The sequence below is a fragment of the Athene noctua genome, chromosome 1 (genome assembly GCF_965140245.1).
Source record: "Athene noctua chromosome 1, bAthNoc1.hap1.1, whole genome shotgun sequence".
In the NCBI taxonomy this organism is placed as follows: Eukaryota; Metazoa; Chordata; class Aves; order Strigiformes; family Strigidae; genus Athene; species Athene noctua.
Window position 1 is genome coordinate 105142808 of NC_134037.1, and position 19591 is coordinate 105162398.

Here is a 19591-nt window from a genome sequence, read left to right on the forward strand (position 1 = left end):
ATTCCAAGATAAACAAAACTAGAACAATGTGCACATTTTTGTGCTCATTCTGCATTGTACAGACAGTGCAGAGACAGTAACTGTACTTTCTTTGAACAGAAATGTTGCTAATTGCTGTGTTGCAGAGAGGGGTGTAATTTTCATTAGAAAGCTATTGCATATGTAGTTGAGTAATCCTGACATGGTAATGTAGCTTTTGTTGGCAAATATATATATAGCAAAATGGCCGTTTCAGTCTGTGTATATGATATTCTTAAATGGGAAACTGTAGTTATGACACTGCTGTTGAGTAATAGTAATGCACACAAGTACTTTGCTAAAAGTACAGAGGTAGTTGTAATAGTATTTGACCTAATTAAAAAAAAGTCTCAATTTATCTTGAAATCTTATTAGATTTACTGCATTCTGAACACATAATAGAGAGTACCCACTGACCTTTGTGAAGGCTCTAGAACTTAAAGAACATGTTTATGAAGTGCCATCTACTTGCAACAGTATTTGTATATATGTCTTTTAAGAATGTTGAATTAGTGGATGGTAGAAGAATAATGAGAGCAAAGGAGAGGTCTAAAAACTTTGGGTTATGTTTTCTGCTGACTGCCTCATCTTCAGCTCCTTCTTCCCACACTCAGCATAAAAAAAATATTTTAGTTGACAGTCACTTCCTAGTAATGCTAAAGTACAGCAATTTTTCCTTGCAGATATTTATTGATCGAGATCCAGCAGCGTTTGCACCCATTTTAAATTTTCTTAGAACAAAGGAGTTAGACTTACGGTAAGAAGTTCTAATTATATCACATGAAAATAAATCTGATCAGATGCACTAGAAAACTTTTTCAAATGAAGATTGTCCAGTTTTACTCATATACTTGGGTGCCTAGTATGTGAGTCAGCTCCCTGGTAGATGTGGGGCCATGTCTAGAGTGTATGTATGGCGTAGTGGAGGCAGAAATGGTAGCATTATATTTTGTTAGTGGATTCTTGTAATTTAAACCACTTCTGTTAATATTTTTTTTTCTTTATCCTTATTTTAATAAAAGATAATTAATGAGAAGATCACTGATATCTCAAACATCATACATGTTGAATGCATTTGACAGTAATTCTCTGAACTGTTAGGTAGCTTGTTCACATTGTGTAATATCTAGTTATAGGCAAATATTTATATTCAAGGTATTGACTCGCTTTGTTCTTGTGATTTTTGTTGTTGTTGTTTTGTTTTATTTTTTCTTTCCCTAGGGGAGTGAGTATTAATGTTCTCAGGCATGAAGCTGAATTCTATGGAATCACTCCTTTAGGTAACTTTTTTTTTTAATATGAGGTCATCTCATATTTATTACTGTAGTAATAACCCACTTACAAGTCATGGGCAGTTGTGACCCTGAAGATTGTCAAACTTATACAAAAGGTTATTTGAAATAATGTAATGTTTCCTAGGAAGTGAAAGCTGTGGTCATACCTGTTTTTTTCCCCCTTAGTGAGAAGATTGCTACTATGTGAAGAACTGGAACGCTCATCTTGTGGCAGTGTCCTTTTTCATGGCTATCTGCCTCCTCCAGGTATTTTTGTATTCATGGTCTGATGTTCCTTGCAGTCACTTACTGCTTTAGTTTGTGGGGGCAGTTGACTGGGGTAGTTAGCCTAGCTGTCAAACTGTCCAGAGAGGGCTCTCCTAGGGAAAGATCAAACATCATTACCATTCAAAACCAAGGCTTTTATCTATATGCTGTCTGAAGTGGCATATTTAGAGTACTGGGCAGGGGGTTGTGGCATGTTAATACTAAGCAGGCTGTGTTTGGTACAGACTAGAGTAGAGGTACTTCAAGTAGGTTTCATTTAAACGTTAACAGCATGGAGTGCTTTCTTCTTTCTGAAGGTGCAGTACTTTAGGTGCCCTATGTTTAGATGACAAATCGCCACAAATGAGCTTTCCTTAACAATATGAGTATTTCTTAGAGTTTTACTCCTCTGTAGAGATGAACACGGTTCATGTGTTAACCTGAAGTCTAGGGAATATGTAGCCAATTGTTGACAAGTTTTCTGAAGATAGTTCCTTAAATTGTGAATGTCAATGCAGAGAGCAAAAGCATTTTCTGTTTCAGTGCTATGATATTGCCCAATTCTCATAGCAGATGAATTAGACTTTTGATCAAAATGCACAAGTGTTAATCCCGTATTTTGTAAGTGAATGATTATCTGTTATATTTCTAAAGTTTATGGGGTAGGACAAAACATCTGTTTTCTTTTATAGGCATTCCCAACCGTAAAATAAATAATACTGCTGGGCCACTGACTGATGTTAAAACTGGTCAAAACTGCTCCGAGAGTGAGATTCATGGAGGTGGTGTCCAGTCTACGCTTGCTGGTACTGGGGAAGGTACAGTCAGGCTAGGTGAGGAATGTCAGTTTTAAAACCAAAACAAATTGCAAAGGTGATTGTCACTGGGAAATAAAAACTGAGTAACTATTTCTGGCTTCAGTCTGTTATTCTATGTTTGCCTGATCTTAAATTGCTGAGTACTTGCTTAAACACTACTGCGTATACAATATTTAAGTCTTGCTGCTGCACAATCAAGACATGAGTTTGAGAAAGGCAAATCAAACTTCTTCATGCAATCTTAGTATGGCCCCTTAGACAAATGCCTTACACTGTACTAGAGCCATAATAAAAACCGGACAGACCAGTGTCTCTTTGATCTGTGACAAGGACCTCCTTCCAGCTCTTGCCTCTCTTTCTTGCTCCTCGTGCCTCTCTTGCCCTGCAGGAGTTGAGGCTTTAGAGTAAAGGTAGTCTTCAGTTGTCTGCCTGTATAGAATACTTTCCATAAAAGCTGTAAATAAGATAGGCTTGAATTCTGTCATTTTTCAGCTTTTGACTTTGCAAGCAAAATAATACTGTTAGAAGTGTCATATTTCTGCTATAATCATGTAAATTGTAGCAGTGTTAGGAAGATGTAGAGTATGGTAAGGTGAATCAGTATCCAGGTAATAGAAAAATAAACCTTGGATATGAATTGCTGGTTCTTCTTTGTGAGTTGCTGCAGGTTTGAAAAAGGGGGGTCTTGGGGAAAATGAGATAGAAGATGAAGTCTTTTAGGCATCAGTCCTTTAGCATATCAACGCTGAGAGCAAACTCAGGGAAGTGCTATAACCGCTGATTTCCAGTGCCATCCAACACTTCTGACAAACCTAATTTAGTTATAAATCAGAAACAGGCATGCTTCCACTAGATAGTAAATGGTGGAACTACAGGTATTCTGAGATACTGGAAACTTCAGTTTAATAGTCTGGAACATTAATACAGGGTTGCACCAACTATTTGGAAAGAATTTTTGTAAATTGGAACATTGCTTCTTATTTGAAAGCAATCCTCAAATTTTTACCCATTTGGCAGGCTGTAAAACCAATGCGCGTGCTCGCCTCTTTCTCCTTATGAACGCTTTGCATTGTAGTGGCTAAGATGAAGTGACTTCCTCCCATGTAAGAACTTGTACTGGTTGTCAGGATTGTGAGGAGTGATACTGCTAACCAGAATCTAGCTGAAAATGTTTCTTGAGGAATTTCATTGTCAAAGTTTCTGTTGCATATCCTAACAGAGAGCTCTATCCTATTACAGATGTCTCTGCTCATCTTCTAATACACAACACTTGACTGACTTGAGCTTTGTTGTTTTTAGGATTTCCTGTGGACCCACGGAAAGTCCTAATAGTAGCTGGCCACCACAATTGGATAGTAGCTGCCTATGCCCATTTTGCTGTTTGCTACAGGTATGAATATAGTTGCTTGTCAAGTTACCGGAGTCTAAAAATATGATAATTTGCTATGAGGAAAGCAAAAACATTGCTTTCCTCTGAAATGGCAGTAGATTGCGTGCATGCAGTCTGTTCCTAATAAATGAGTTGCTGCTTTTCATGCAAATAAACTGCTTGATAGGAACTCACATTTTGCTGCTTTGATGTCAGTTCTTGATGCTGTTCCAAAAGCAATGGACTCCAATTTAACTGCTTCAAAAGGCTGTTTTAAAGCAGGCTTTTAAATGAAAGATTCTTTTAAAAAGTTCTTCCTACTGTATGGGTTTACAGACAGTCTGTGAAGTTAAGTGTCAAAGAACTTGAAAGAGTTAATGCATTTTTGCTACATAACTGATGTACCTTGTCTTAAACTTCAGGATTTTTTGGCTTAGCAGAACTGTTAAGTACCTGCTACTTCACCTGGATGGCTGAAAAATGTCTTACAATATCTTGTAAACAAAACAGCTTTCTTTTAAGATCAGTAAAATCAGATAAGTAACACCTTCATTTAACTGGTTTTAGTTCACATCTGGTAGTCTTGATTTAATTGGTGGCTGTCTTTTCAATGGAAAATAATGTTTTAACAAGAGCTGTTGCCAAGAACAGTCTTAACACTGCTGTTAGAGCGCGGTTCAGAAGCAGAAGGGAGAGTAAGGAATCTAATGTGAGCAGCTTCTTTCTGGTTACTGCCAAGCTGAAGCCATAGTTTGCTGCCTTTTGCACTATACAGAATACAGATTTACTTGCTTAAACTTTGTACCTTAATCACATTTAACTTGTCTGTTGTGTTCACCGCTGCAATTTGTTTTGCTTTAATTTGTACTAAATGTGGCTTCTTTTGCTCAACTTAATGGTCTTGTTTTCAATTATGCTTAATATGGTCTGACTGGAGGAAGAGGCAACAAATTGCAGTTGTCTTTGTGCCAATTGTCTTCTCAGGATTTTCTCTGTTATGAGCTAGCATCTCTTATCTAAGGATTGACGCTAGTTCACTTTAAGTGAAATATTCTGCCTCTTTCCTGCTTGGTAATCTATTTAATGATACTTGTTTCCATTGAACTTAAGTCATTAGTGATGCTTTTGATGAAGCATGTCAGACTTGGATGGTTGCTGAAAAAGGGCGCAGGTAAACATGCCAGTTTAAAATGCTGCTTTACTTCATAGCAACTCAAGGTAGCAGTCTTGTCTTGTTTTGAATTTTTTTTTTTTCTTCAGGGGCTTGAAGGAACTCTAGGAATACAATGGTGACATTCTACCTCCCCCATTCTGCTCTTGTACAGCTTTTGAGAAACATTTTTTTGGCCTGTCTGCTGTATCTTAGTACCTGTCTAATTTTTATGGCTTGGCAGGTGAATTTGCCCAGACATCCTTGAATATCTAGTGTTTGGGGAGACAGCATACCCTTAAAACTACTTCCCTTTACCCACAAATTTAAATATAGCTTGCTTATGTGGTGCAGTCAATTGATGTTAAGATTCTTGCGAGTACTATTTTAATGTAAGGGCAACACCTGAATTTTAGCCAGAATCACTTCTCAAAGTAAGTGGTAATTTGTAGTGGACTGGACAGTGAATTCCATGCAGTAAGAAATTAAATACATTCAGATATTTAGTTTTGTGATTTTTTTACTATTCTTATTCTTACTATTTAAATATTTAAGATAATTATTTCAATAAAAAGCTACAGCAAAACACAGTGAATCCTAAAGATAGTTTTGTGTTTTGTTTTTTTTTTTCCTTTGAAATATGACAGAAGTCTTTTAAAATTTGATAATAAAGGTTGTGAGAAGGTCTTGGTTGCATTCAAAGGCTTATGGCTGTTGCAGTCCTCTTAAGTCACTTCACTACAGTTTCTGCATGCTGTCTGTGTAGAGCACAGTGATCTGTGGTGCTTCAGCTCCAGGCAGGATGCAATGCTGAAGTGAAAGAATGGCAACAGTGGCAAAGAATACTAGATAGGTTTCTGCTTTCCATGTTAACGTTTATATAATTTGACTGCTGAGATTTTGTGTGCTTTAGCTCAGTTGTGAATTATTGCCTGAAATTAAATTGGATAAAGTGTGCTTTTCTGGCATCTTGTAAGTCTTTAAAATTGCACAAGCAAATGATTCCCTAAAAATAAAGCTTATAGTCAATTCAGTATTATCTGTTTACAGTATACTGTAACAGATAGTGCAACTAGATAGCACAGCTTTATCCTAGAGCATGATTGGGTGTTTAACACGATATATAAAATACCTTGGCCCTGGAAATTAATAGAGATTTCTTCTAAAGTCTTACACTGAACCTCATTCTCTAGGATTTGCCTAGCCCAAGCTTTTGGCTTCATTTTATAACTTCTATATTAGATGTGCTTATATGAGGAAAAAAGCCAAGCACAGGGCTCTAGTAGCTGCAAAGCACTGAAATAATATGTATGCAGTATCAGACTTCCAGGGAAAAAAAAAATGCAGCTCTTGTAGACTACAGTGCTTAATTGGAATTTGAAGTTTTGTGGCTTAGCCTGTAAGACTGGATCATCCACGTTGGTTCAGGCTTAGTCTGAGTTGTCTGTTTCTGAACCTCTAACCTCTCCTACCTCCTTTGCCCTTCCAGAATCAAAGAGTCTTCTGGGTGGCAGCAAGTGTTCACGAGTCCCTATCTGGACTGGACAATTGAGCGAGTGGCTCTCAACGCTAAGGTTGTTGGAGGACCTCATGGAGACAAGGATAAAATGGTTGCAGTTGCCTCAGAGAGTAGCATAATCTTGTGGAGCATTCAAGATGGTGGTAGTGGCAGTGAAATTGGTAACTATAATTGCCTGGGCTTTTTTGTGTGTGTGTGTTTAACCAGAAAGAAATCTGTGACCTTATTTTGAGGTATGTATGATCTGTAGTGTTCAGTATTCACTTTCACAAAGTGACAAAACAAGCAACCTGTATTAACTTTCTTCTTTGTCATGCTGGAGGAATCCCTTCTCAAAATCAAAAAGACGGAGAATAAAAAAGTAATCTGCTTACTGAATAGATGCTAATATACTGTTCAGTTTGAATTTTTGTGTGAAGATGCAAATTAAGAGTTAAATTTTTTCCTGGATTTGCATTTGAATCTAGGCCATAGCATAAAGGAACTAAGTTTCTGAGATGGAACGCTACAGATACTGAGAGATTCTGCTCTTTTCTTTCCTTTGTCTTATTAAAGTCATATTTTTACATGGAGATGATAAAAATATTTCAGTTCTCTGACAAATGTAGTTCATAAATGGAATTTGGAAGATTAAAATTTCTTCTCTTTATAACTTTGGTGTCTAGGCAGGGAAAAAGCACATTCTACTGCCCTAAACATATGGGAGTTACTGCTTGTACACCTTGACACTGAAGGACACGCGATTAGGGAGGCTCTAGAAACAGCAAGACATTTTCAGAAGTAAATATTCCTTGGTACTGATCTGGTGGCTTGTCTGACTCACTGTTTTTCAAATGCAGGGGAAGTTTGTGAGGCAGTTAAGTGAATGATATTAGGAACTTCCTATAGCCTAGTCCCTGGTATTTGAATAACCACCATTATGCCAGTAATGTCTCTTTCCCCTCGCAGTGGATACTGCTAACAAAGTATGACACCGGTCTCCTCATGTGGACACTTTTCTCTGAAACGTAATGCTGAGTTAATTTGTTATTAGATGTATCTCCATAGGTGAAGTAATGAAAATTAATGTGGTCATTAATTAAAGTAAAAATAACCGAATTCAAGTTTTGATCCATGTGCCTTTAAAGGAAGAGCTTACTTGAAAGATGCTCAACCAATTTCTAGCTATGTTAATGGCTGTTGCTTCATGTTTGAATGAGTGGAAACACCAAGTCAGATTTGAAAATGGGGAAGGGCAAAGGTCTTATATGAGATAAGGCAGCTGTATACTAGTCTTTTACTTGTGACTCAGTGTTTGTGTATATAATAATGGTCAGCAAAACCACGTTTTGAGGTTCCATTGTATTTAAAAATAAATGTCTAACAGTTGAATATGAAATACCTCTGTTAAACAGGCAGTAAATACTGTACTTAAGAAGCCTTTCGTTCTGTTAAGCTTCCCATTGACCAGATCTTAAAAGCACGGCAGAGTTAGCATGACAGCTGTACTCCTGTGATAGGCATTGCCTTAAGCACTCTGCTATTACATTCCTCCTGCATTCTCTGGTTTGACTTAGATGCTTGTGTTACTTTGGGATTTGCAGTAAGATACATGAAGTAACATCTTGGATTTAAGTGCAAAGAGATGCAAAAAACCATAAGTGGACTTTTACTTCAAATAAAAACTCTAAAATATGCCAGTATCTTAAGGTTCTGGTAACTCAGACTATGACTGAACGTGGCAACAAAACTGAAGGAAGCACTTTTGCTAAACAGGCTGTACTGCATTAAAGTGACTTTGTGAAACAAAAGAAATGCCACTTGGGGTGGTGGGGAGATCAGAGAAAAAGTGCCTACAGGATTGAATCCTTAAACTCTGAGTAACATTGACTAGAATGTACCAGAATGTTCCTCTTTTGAATAATAGGTCATGCTGCTTGGTTTAAAAAACCTGAAGTATGCTTGTGTTTTAATAGTAATAACTTGAATATAGGTGTCTTGTTTCCTTGTAGGGCAAATGCTTGCAGTCCTGCTTTGTGTTAGAGATCTAGTACATTGCTGTCATCTTGTGAAAGAAACGACTTGTTCCAAACAGTTGTTGGAGCCTGGCGACACCATCCTCAGAAAATTGTGTGGGCTGGCATCTTTGTGATAGAGCTCTCCCAGAGCGCTTTCTTTCCTTTCAATATTACTTACATAACACGCTGCTGCTGGATTGCTGCTGTAAGCAGTATTTTACTGAGAGGGACCCTTAAGACAAGAGCCTGTCATTATGTATACCATTGTCTCCCCTGTGGATGGGTCTCAAGACTGTTGAGCCTAAGCAGGACTGACACTTTAGATTCCTCCAGACCATTCAAGCTGTCTTCCTTGATTTCCTTGAACCTCATCCTTCTCTGGTGTAATCAATTCTAGTTGTTTCTGTGGATTTTTTATTATTGTCTTTTCCACATGCCCTGTACTGCTGAATCTTATCTGCATTGAATGATCGTACTGTGCCCTGGAAAACCATTTAACATCCTAATTAAAACATAAGTATATATTGAGCTTCCTGAGATTCCTTCTTGGGGTGTAACAGAGGGCTGCTTCTTGGTTGGGAATGGCACTCTGTTCATTTGAATTTGTCCAAAACAATGTTGGTAAATTTTTGAGCTGTAGGGTGCTCCTGTTTTGAAGACATCTGCCTGCTGCAGTTAAAATACATTAGTGAGGAGTAATATAAATATGTGTAAGAGCGAAGAGTATGGAATAGGAAACTTGTGAATGAAGCTTTACACTTGGTAATGTAAGATATCCTCAGTAGTAATGGCTTTTGTACTTACCAGGCAGTAAAACTTAGCCTGGAATTACTTACAAACTGAGTTTGCTGAACTTTGTAGCTGGCAAACTTGGAAATTATCTTAGACCTTTTTAGCTTGCTGTAACTTTTAAATACATGGTACAATAAATAGTACAAAATGTAGTATGCTACTCAGGTTTGCAGTTCAATTAAAAATACTCATTGGATCTATGATGAGACTAGGAAGCTCTAAAAAGAGGACAGACTTTGTGGAAGAGCTCAGATGTTAAGGTCTGCTATAACCATAGTCATTAGTGCCTGTCATGTTCTGCAGTGTTTTGATTTTTATCAAGTGACATGTTCTTGATGCCACATTGGCTTTATTTGGAAGGCCAGCATTTGCTGGTAAGTCTTATCTTCCAGATTTTGAATACTGTGTGATGACTGGTGAAACTGGTTCCTAATTGCCTGTACTCTCTACTCATGAACTGTGGTTTAACCAAAATTAAAAGATCTGGAGATGAGAAAAAAAACGAAGAAACAGACTTTTACAGGCTGATTATTTTTCTGGGTTCCAGTATTTCTGCTAAAAGAGAAGTTTGAATGTATTCAAGTAGTGTCACATTGGGGTTATTCAGTCTTTTCTCAAGAATAAGGATGAAGCCTTGCAGCTGTATTTAGTTTCTAAATTATATTTTCAGACTATGTTTGATTGGACTTAAAAAAAGTGGTGAGAACTTGTAGTATTTAAAAGGTAATTGCAAACTACTATGGCATAAATTTGTCTAGCAAAACCTATGAAATTTCTGCTTCTTAAATGACAGTAGTCACAGGTTAAAAAAAAAACACAAAACAACCAAAAAAATATCCTGCTTGCTGTAACAGGATTTTTATTTTTTTAATGCCTTAAGATGTATAAAGCTCTTTGAGAACTTGATGGCTGTAGAAAAATGAGAAATGCATATTTTACATGGGCTCTTCTTCCTTCTCTTGCCTCCTTTCTCCTTCCCAAGTAATGATTGCATCAGCAGAGATGACATCACACTGCCATTTAATTTAATGGAACACAGTTTGCTGCTGGAATGGTACCTTACCTAGCACACTGCAAACCCAGTTTTGGCTGTTCTTTACTTGCTACTGTAATAAACATGACGTGATAGTAGTGGAGAGATTCCATTGTTACTGTTTCTTTCTCTTTGTTTTAGATGAGCTTCATAGACTCTTCATTTTTTTGTAGGAGTGTTCAGTCTTGGAGTCCCTGTAGATGCCCTCTTCTTCATTGGCAACCAGTTGGTGGCTACAAGCCATACAGGGAAAGTGGGAGTGTGGAATGCTGTGACTCAGCATTGGCAGGTGCGTTCAGTTCAATTTTCTGCAACACTTTTAATAAGCTGGTATATCTTTCTAGTAAAAAGAGAATAAAATAGTCTAAAAGCAAGTGTGAAATGCTTATCACAGGGTTTTCAGTCCTGACTTGTGTTACGGAGTTTACCATCTTGGTATCTGAGTATTGTGCCTGTGAGCAGAATGTTGAATTGTTTGGTAACACTACCAAGCATGCTTTTTAGGCTTTCAAATTGAAGGACAGGGTGTGATTTGGAGTACTAAATGTCAAGTGTGTGTATATTTAAACTTTTTTGTGGATTACTAACTTTTTAAAAATTCACTGGGATCACAGGAGATAAAAAAAAAATATGGGGAATGTGTGACAGCAGTTTCTGCACCATCTGAAAGAAAAAGAAAACAGGTTAAGAAGGCAGTCTGAGATCTGAGGATCTCAAAAGTTGTTTTACAATGGGAGACTCTTCTTCAGCAGAAATATACATGGATATACTTTAAAGATGTCTCTTGCATCTGGATGCTTCTGGCTGCATTGACTTTATTCCTGTTGTGAGAATGCATATTAAATAAAGAGATCCTTGGAGTCTGTGTGAGTCTGAGAAAACAGTCGAACATTCATGTGAATAACAGAGCTTGTAACACAGCCTTTGTGGCACAAAACCTGGTTACAATAAAAATCCCCAAATTGCCTTGCAAATCTCAAGAGGCAGAACTGACCTGAGGCTGCTACAGTGTTTGCTGACTAAGTTCTGATTCAACCTTTAAGTGACAGTACTGCTAACAAATAACACAGATAACAAGCATGGGATAGCACTGCTTCTGCAGGAGGCACAGACGTGTTACTATGGTCTCGATTTAAACAAAACATTTAAAGCTGTATTGATGCCTTGCATCGTCTCTTAACAGGAGATTTTGCTATGTGACAAGCTGGCATTTGACAATATTTTCTAAAGGAGCAAGTCATAAGGAATAAAAATAGATGTCCCATACATCATCTTTGTTTCCAGGGGGAGCCACAGAAATCTTTCTGATCATATTAATAGTTCCTCAGGCTGGCTGACTATTCCTTTGGTGAAAACATTTCTTACTGAAGAGTAGAAGAATCTTTGAGGGGCTTATATCCCAGGATGCCCTAAACCCAAGGTTTTTTGCTTTCGAATTCTATTTTCTTTTCCTAGAGGATGAAAATAGCTCCCTTAAAAGAAGAGGGAAAAAAAAAAAAAAAGAGATAGGAACCAAACCCCAAATCCAACCAGTTTCAAGGTGCTTTCTGCATCTCAGGCTCTTTTGTTAGTAAGGAGAAAAACAAATAAATCTTCCTAGAGATCTTTATCTCCCTTTAGAACCAGTTCTTCTTGAAGAACCCCATAAAGACTGAAGTGGTAGGGTTGTACCTCTGATCTTCACATTCATGAGAATACATAATATCTGTGTAACTGTTTTCCATGAGTTGTCCATAGCTCTGGAGTTAAGATGTAATCATACTTGCTGCAATGAGAGAGGTTTTGAGGAACAGAATTTGCCATTGCCCCATTTCAGACCAAGAACTTTGTTTCCTTGCAGGCTTTCTTTCCTGATGTGTTTCTAAGCTCTAGTTCAAGGAGGCTTATTGCTTACACTGTCACTTTCATATTTGATGTGTTACACCCTGACCTCTGACCTCTATCCCTAATTGGTTCTTGCCTCTTCTTCCCATTTTGGAGATTTGAGCAGACTAGCTGAGGCAATTTCCCTGGTACTTACTCCTCTGGCAGTGTTTCAGTTGCATGCAACAAGAAGAGGAGGTTGTAAGTGCTAGATGCATCTGTAATTCTTACTATAAGAGACTTAAAGGAAGCAAAATATTTAGTGTTACAGAGTAAGAGGTAACATAAAGCAATGGTATGTGACAGAAGAACTTAGTCTGTGAAGTGAGGATTTTCACTGCCCATGTTGTACCAGTGACTGTTGTATAGTGTTGCTCTGTTTCCTAATGAAAGTTCACATTTTGGCAGGTGCAACTGCTGAATCACCTCTGGTGTTCCTATCTCTGCTGCAGAAGAAAGGACTCGTTGTTTTGTGTGATCTCTCTGACCCAGTCAGTCAATCTCTGCTGTCGGCAGCATTGTGGATCCATTTGCTCAGACCTCTCCTTGCGGTTGTTAATGTCTTCTGCAAGGTGATGAGTGAAGTGGTATATCTGTTGATGGGTTGCCTCTACCTTCATTAGTTTTGTAAACTTCTTGCAGATGGGAGAGCTTCTGTATACACCTTTGTTCCACAGAACCAGTGAACACACTGCACTTTGACCCATACTCTTAGATGCTGGGACTCTAAATAGTTTCTTGCCTTTCTGTTCTTGTACTACTTACATTTTTTTCCAGACTACTTTAAATATCTTTTGAAATCAAATTCCATGGCCCAGATTGTTAGATGCCTTATTTAATTAGGGGTAGTATGGATTTGACTACGAGGAGGGTAGGGTACTTAAACTGTATCTAAAAAGTACTTTGAGATCAAGAATAGCAGTTCTTTTCAGTAATTGGAAAGGATCCTTCTCCAGGTCATTCAGCCATCAGTTATACAGGGAAAATCCAAGTGCTTTCCAAGAACAGTGTATTTTTAGCATTGGATCTGTGCTGAATTATGGGTGAGCATAAGTGAGAGGCATAGTTTCTTAAACAGAGAAAGGAGGGGTAGTGCTTCAGGAAAATATGCAGAAGCTATATTCATGTTGCAGCCTTCTCTGTAAGGCTAAGTGATAGGCTTAGAATATATTTTAGGGCCTTACAGACTATCCTTAGGTTAGGAATGGGTACTAGCTTAGAGTGATAGCTTTTGGGGGTGCAGGGAAGTTTCTTTTGGTTTGTTTTGCTTTTATCCAACACATATATGGTGGGTGTCTTGCAAATGATTTTGGAAATCTCTGAAGCAATCAGAAGGATATTGCTGGTCAGAGAGAAATCAGAACCTAAACTGAAATTTCTATTAATTAGTATTCAGTGTCCATTAAGTGGACTGACTGAAACCTATGGAGTACAGGGAGAATGCTGTGACTTCGTGCATGTTTGAGTGCTCTGGAAAAAATGGCTTTTGGCTTTTTCTCCCTCAGGGCTGAAGTAAAAAAGAATTGCTTGAGATAGGGAATCATACCTTAGATAAGCTAAACTTTTTCTTTGCTTGAGGTCTCTGTTCCGCGTGATAAGCATTCCTTTTCATTCTAGAGGGCATTCTTAATCCCTCACCTTAAGTTGTAGACCGTTAAGTAAAATATGACAGGGCTGCCTTCCAGTTTACTTGGTGTGGATGTATATTGGAAGTGGGACATTGTAATGGAACAAGAATTTTTTTCCCCTTATTTTATATGTGCTAGAGGTTGAGATCTTCATAGAGGCTGGCAGAGAGACACAAGAACTTGGGGTAAAGGAAGTCATAGAGAGGCAACATCTAGTTCCTGTACCCAGCAACCTCCTAAGGAGTTGCCAGAAAGGGAAGAAGGAATAGGACAGAAAGTGGGAAGTCCAATCATTTTGCATATTGGAAAAAAAAAAAATCCTCTTTTGAAGATGTGATTTAGCTGTAACACTCTAGGCTTTGTGCCTTCACATGGAGAAGGATCTTCCAGAGCAGTTGTGCTAACTTGTCTGCATGCTTCTGCTGAACTCCCTAACTAAAGATCTGGTTTGGGAGAGGAATGTGATCTGCTAGCAGTACTTGAAGAATGCCACTGTATGTGAGAGTGTGTGCACAACAGCTTCAGACCAGTACCAAACTCTGGTATTCTTCCACAGAATGTACCGAAAAGGTCTGAAAACTGAGAAAATAGCAACCTAACTTCTTGCTTTGTGTATTTTTATTTTTTTCCTTTCTGTTTCCACTAGGTTCAAGATGTTGTTCCTATCACAAGCTATGATACTGCTGGGTCTTTTCTGCTGCTGGGCTGTAACAACGGCTCTATCTACTATATAGGTAAGAACTGGGAGCATAGTGGGATGAAAAGGGGGGTACTGAGCAGCTTTGTTCTTAAACTCTTTGGTCTAAGTCGCATGAAAACAACTCTGTCTAGTCAGAGTAATAAAAATGTTTCTTCCCTACAGACATGCAGAAATTCCCATTGCGAATGAAAGACAATGATCTTCTAGTGACAGAATTGTACCACGATCCCTCCAATGATGCTATAACAGCGCTCAGTGTCTACCTCACGCCTAAAACAAGTCAGTATTCTATCACCATCTCTTCAGTGAGAGTCTGTTACAGATATGGGTTTTTATTTTTTCTAAATGGACTTTTTCTACTGCTGCATAGTAGGGCTAAAGCAGACAAGGTAGCCCTTTTTCTTCATTTAATCATCTTCAAATGAATGAGGAACCCTAGGCATAACTGTTTCCCTTACATCTGTACATTATATATAAATAGGTACCTGTACTTATATGTATACGTGCATATGCTTGTATAATATAATAACATAACACATCATATATTAATGCTTGTGCATAATGTACCTTTGCTGGTTTTAACTTTTACACAAGATAGGCACTTAGTTTAGGAATTGTATTCACTGAAATAAGTTTGTGCTGAACTGGGAGGGAGAAAACCTTGCTGCTGCATCTAACCTTATAACCAGTATACTAAAAACCATTTAAAGCAAAACCCCTCAAAAAACCCCAGCTGGGAGAAATGGGTTACTCACGTACCTATACTGATACCACAGTGATCTTTTTAACTATAGTCCTTCCTGCTCTTGCCTTGCCTTCCCATTTTCTTCCTACTAAGGTGGAAAAATAGTGTGTGGCATGTATTGAACACATCACTGTGAGGAGTGCCTAAATATCTGATCGTATGACTATCCATCTCTTCTTTCACTCCCATGGGGGAGGAGAGAATGTAAGAGAATGCTATTGTTGAGACAGTGTTGAAGAATAGTGTGGAACTGAACAAAAACTTTGGGTTTTTTTTAGTGGCAAAACATCTCCTCTGTTCATGGGAAAATGAGTAAATAGCATTTAAAATAAATATCTAATTGTGGAAGCTTGGAAATACTGTTTTCTACTGCCTCCTTTCCCTGGTCCCAGTAAGACAAGCTTTCGTTCCTGAGGGGAACAACTGTGTTCTTTTTGCTTTAGGTGTAAGTGGCAATTGGATTGAGATTGCATATGGCACCAGCTCTGGAGCAGTGAGGGTGATTGTACAGCACCCTGAAACAGTTGGGTCTGGGCCTCAGCTCTTCCAGACCTTCACAGTTCATCGAAGTCCTGTAACAAAGATCATGCTCTCAGAGAAACACCTTGTGTCAGGTAATCTTCTTTTCTCTGCACAAGTTTGTATTGGAGGTTCTTCTCTTCTCCTGACCAATGAAGTATTTGTATGCATTGCTTTTTAACTTGCTTTGTGTCCGCATGTGAAAGAAATGAGTTGGACAGATTTGGGGGTGGGGGAGGGGCTAGATTGGCTTGGATCCTCTTTCTTAAAGTAAGCATTCTTCAAAGCCTGTAGCAGTTAACAGGCATAGGCTTTATTTGACCAGGTACTGGAACAACTAACTTTTTCATTTTTGTCTTATTCCAAGGTTGCCATTTGTGGAAATAAAAGACCTTGTAAACAAATGTACCCCTGTCACGTCTTATTGTTGTGGGCAGGACCTGTAGGACTTGTCTTCTTTTAACAGCCTTTCAGGAGCTTTCTAGGTTGCAGCAAAATGTGCACCATCTCCTCTTGGGCCCTAGAAAAAGCCTTCCTGTGGCTTCAGAGGGCTTTTTGTGTTTTTTCTCAGCAGTCTCCCAGTGTTTGTTGTGCTATCCTGTTTGTCCTGTCTGATGCTCAAGAAATTGTCTTACTTTCAGGGAAGATGCAGTTGCTGCTTCCTCTGTAAGAATCTGTTTCACCCAGAATCTAGCAACCAGGGCATGGCAGAGAACAGATTTACTTTCAGCTGCTATCCTAATATTTTTTTTTAAAAAGGAACAGAAAACGAGGTGTCTAATTATACTGCAAACAAACAGCCCAGAGGTCATCTGTTCCCCTGCAACTTGGTACTAAAACCTCAGTCCCAGGAAAGGGCACATATGTGTGGAAAAAAAAACAAAACAAAACAAAACAAAAAAACAAAACAAAACCCCCCCAAAAAAACAAAAAAAACCAAACACACACACCCCCCCCCCCCCCCCCCCCCCCCAAAAAAAAAACCCCAAAAAACCAGTAACTGATGAATCAAAGAGCACTATTATGTGATGAGGGTTATGCTGTCAGGCTGCTCTCATAATGTCTCTTGTCCTAGCATCTGCACAGAAGTGTGCTGTAGGCTGCTGGTGCTGACTCAGACCTTAATATTGTGTTCTACATGCCTCAGTTTGCTGCTTGAATTTCTGAGGGAAGAGACCAAACTAATAGAAAACAGGGCATCAGCAACAGTTTGTAGACTGTTCAGTAATTATCTGGAGATGTCATGTGACTAAGTTCTGCTTGATCACTCAGTCTTGGAAAACTATCATATAGAAATCATTAGATAAGTTTATCTCAAAAGTTTTGTCATCCTTTATAAATGTTACTGTACTTCCTTTTCTTCCTAGTTTGTGCTGATAACAACCATGTAAGGACATGGACTGTGACTCGGTTCCGGGGCATGATTTCAACTCAGCCAGGCTCCACACCTCTTGCATCATTCAAAATATTATCTCTGGAGGAAGCAGAGAGTCATGGCAGTTACTGTTCTGGAAATGACATTGGTAGGATGTCTCTCGAATGCGCTGTGCTGAGCCTGTACGTTCACTGGTCTCATAAAGGTTTAACAGACCTTCAGCCATATAACCTGATGGGTGTAAGCTCTTATATACTGCTCTCCCCTTGGAAGGATGGCAGGGATCTGTAAGATTCATCTGGAAATACTCACTATTTAGGCTGTAGAGAGTGAGTACACTTAAAGGGCTTACTCTGAAGGTGAGAAAAAACTTTTGAACATAGGTACAATACCTCTTCCTTGAGCAAACTGATGTTGCATTTCACTATTGGTTTAACTAGAGAATGACAGAAAGTACAGGAGACTGTAGTAAAGCAGATGAGCATAGCAAGGTTTGGGTCTACTTCAAATTCCAGTTCACTGTTCAGTTGGGGTTAAAAGCTGCACATGTAGAAAATTTTTACATGAATTTGAAGTTGTGACAAAGTTTACTGAAGCCTTGAAACTGCAGAGGCGAATGGTGCTAGCACATTGCTATAGCAAGATACCGAAGGAATGCATGTCAGTAAACATGGGTAGACAGGTAGTCTAGATTCCTCTGTGGTCTGAGTCTTGAAACCTTCGATGAATAGGGTGCCCCATGAACACAGGGTGGGGTCAGTACTATGGCAAGAAATCTGATTAAGCCTTTAGACATCTCAGAGCTGCAAAATAAGAAAGTACTTGTTTAACTAGAGGGCTAATGTAGGGTTTGTGCTGACAGTAAAGCCTCTAGGAATATGCAGGAAACTTAAAAAATTGGCCTCCTTTAAAACAAAAGAACAAAAAAGATTTGTATCTGTAGAGGCTTCTAACTACTGGATGGCTTCTTGTAGCTATTAGTCATCTTTGGTTCCCTGGTCCTGATGTGGTCATACTAATATGAGTTTGGGTCTTCAGGACTGTGTGGGGAAGAGGGTGAGGGCATTGAAACAAACACAAACAAAAAAGTGATCTTTTTTTCTCTAGGACCCTTTGGTGAACGTGATGATCAACAGGTGTTTATCCAAAAAGTTGTTCCCATCACTAATAAGCTGTTTGTAAGGCTGTCTTCAACTGGGAAAAGGTACCTCCATGTTTAGGGTTTTAAGTGGGAAAGGAGCAGGACTGTTCAGGTGGCGGGGTCTTCCATCCCTTGGGGGTGCATGCAGTTGCACTTAGCAAGCTTGTACTGTGCTTGGCAGCTCTGGCTGAACTCTGTGTGTTAGTAACAGAACTGTACTTAATGTTCTACTCTAACCTAGAAGCCAAATAGCATTTTGATAAATGTGGTATCAGAGACTCACTTCATGATGGCTCACCTGTGTGCCTCTACAGAATCCGTAACTCAGCCGTGGTACCATGCTAACATTACATTTCAAAACTAATGCTGAATTTGCTGGTGGCAGGGATTAAGCTGCTCACAAAAGTAGACGGGGAAGCAGTTCTCCTCTTCCTTTGCAATCGTCTAAGGATATTAGAACCTTTATAACTGGGAGACTGTCTTTTAGGTCAGCTATACAATTATTTACTTAGGCTTGACTTCATGATATTCTACTATCTTGTTGCCTGTGTAGTAAAAAAAAGTTGCCAAATAACCACAGCTGCTTTTCTTCCCGTTAGGCTAGGAAAATGGCAAGAAATCAGAAAAGATGGTGCATCTTAGTTCTGTGTTTCTTACTATTCTTGCATCTCTTGCCTAATAACTTTGAATCTGGATTGATTCAAAATCAAATGTTGATGCCTTAATACTGTTGGCATCTGATCTGAGGATTACTGGTGTACATTTTTTTTCTTTTTTTCTTTCTTCAGACTAGATTTTTATGTAGTGGAGTGTTTTAATAGATTACTTACTTTGGAACTCCTTGGGTAAAAAGCTCAATACAAGGGGACAGTAAAACAAATTACCCAGAATATGTGAGATTCTGGTGTGGAGTCTGTCTTAGCAGCTTAGTTTTGGGAGTACTTTTCCTCTCGCCATATAAGGTTCTAAAATAAAGGAAAAAAGCAAGGGAGATCTGCCATGTCAAGTGGTATTGCATTTGTCATAAGACAAAAGTTACCTGTATAGATAACCTTGGATTTATCATCCTTAGATATTTTTTGCATATTTTATATGGTTAGGTGTGCTGGTTTTGTGGGTTAGTTTCCTAGAGTGCCTAGCATATGAAGGGGCTAGTTGCAGTCATTTTTGTGAGAGCCTTAGGCTCCTAATCATCGCAAACTGAAAATGGACATTGAATATGTGGGTGTTCCCTAAGAAAAATAAACAAGTTGTAAGGCTGCAAATGGATTGGGGGGGAAGGTACTGTCTGCAGCTGAGCAGCATGCCAGTCACACAGGGGAAGGAGTTTCATCTGGAAGAAAGGTTTGGTGCCTTCTCAGAAAATCAAAACAGTACTGACTT

General features: G+C 38.7%; 1 protein-coding gene across 2 annotated transcripts in view; it reads left to right on the forward strand.

Moving 5' to 3' along the window:
• The window catches only part of KCTD3 (potassium channel tetramerization domain containing 3), a 28123-nt gene that overhangs the window by 6436 nt on the left and 2096 nt on the right, over positions 1 to 19591 (forward strand). For both annotated transcript variants that reach the window (XM_074897217.1, XM_074897218.1), the window contains exons 4-15: positions 702 to 775; positions 1240 to 1298; positions 1479 to 1559; positions 2252 to 2392; positions 3677 to 3767; positions 6386 to 6576; positions 10411 to 10526; positions 14375 to 14462; positions 14591 to 14707; positions 15617 to 15787; positions 17060 to 17215; positions 18175 to 18271. In XM_074897217.1, the coding sequence (XP_074753318.1) occupies positions 702 to 775; positions 1240 to 1298; positions 1479 to 1559; positions 2252 to 2392; positions 3677 to 3767; positions 6386 to 6576; positions 10411 to 10526; positions 14375 to 14462; positions 14591 to 14707; positions 15617 to 15787; positions 17060 to 17215; positions 18175 to 18271 (1382 nt within the window). The remainder of the gene's footprint in view (positions 1 to 701; positions 776 to 1239; positions 1299 to 1478; positions 1560 to 2251; positions 2393 to 3676; positions 3768 to 6385; positions 6577 to 10410; positions 10527 to 14374; positions 14463 to 14590; positions 14708 to 15616; positions 15788 to 17059; positions 17216 to 18174; positions 18272 to 19591) is intronic.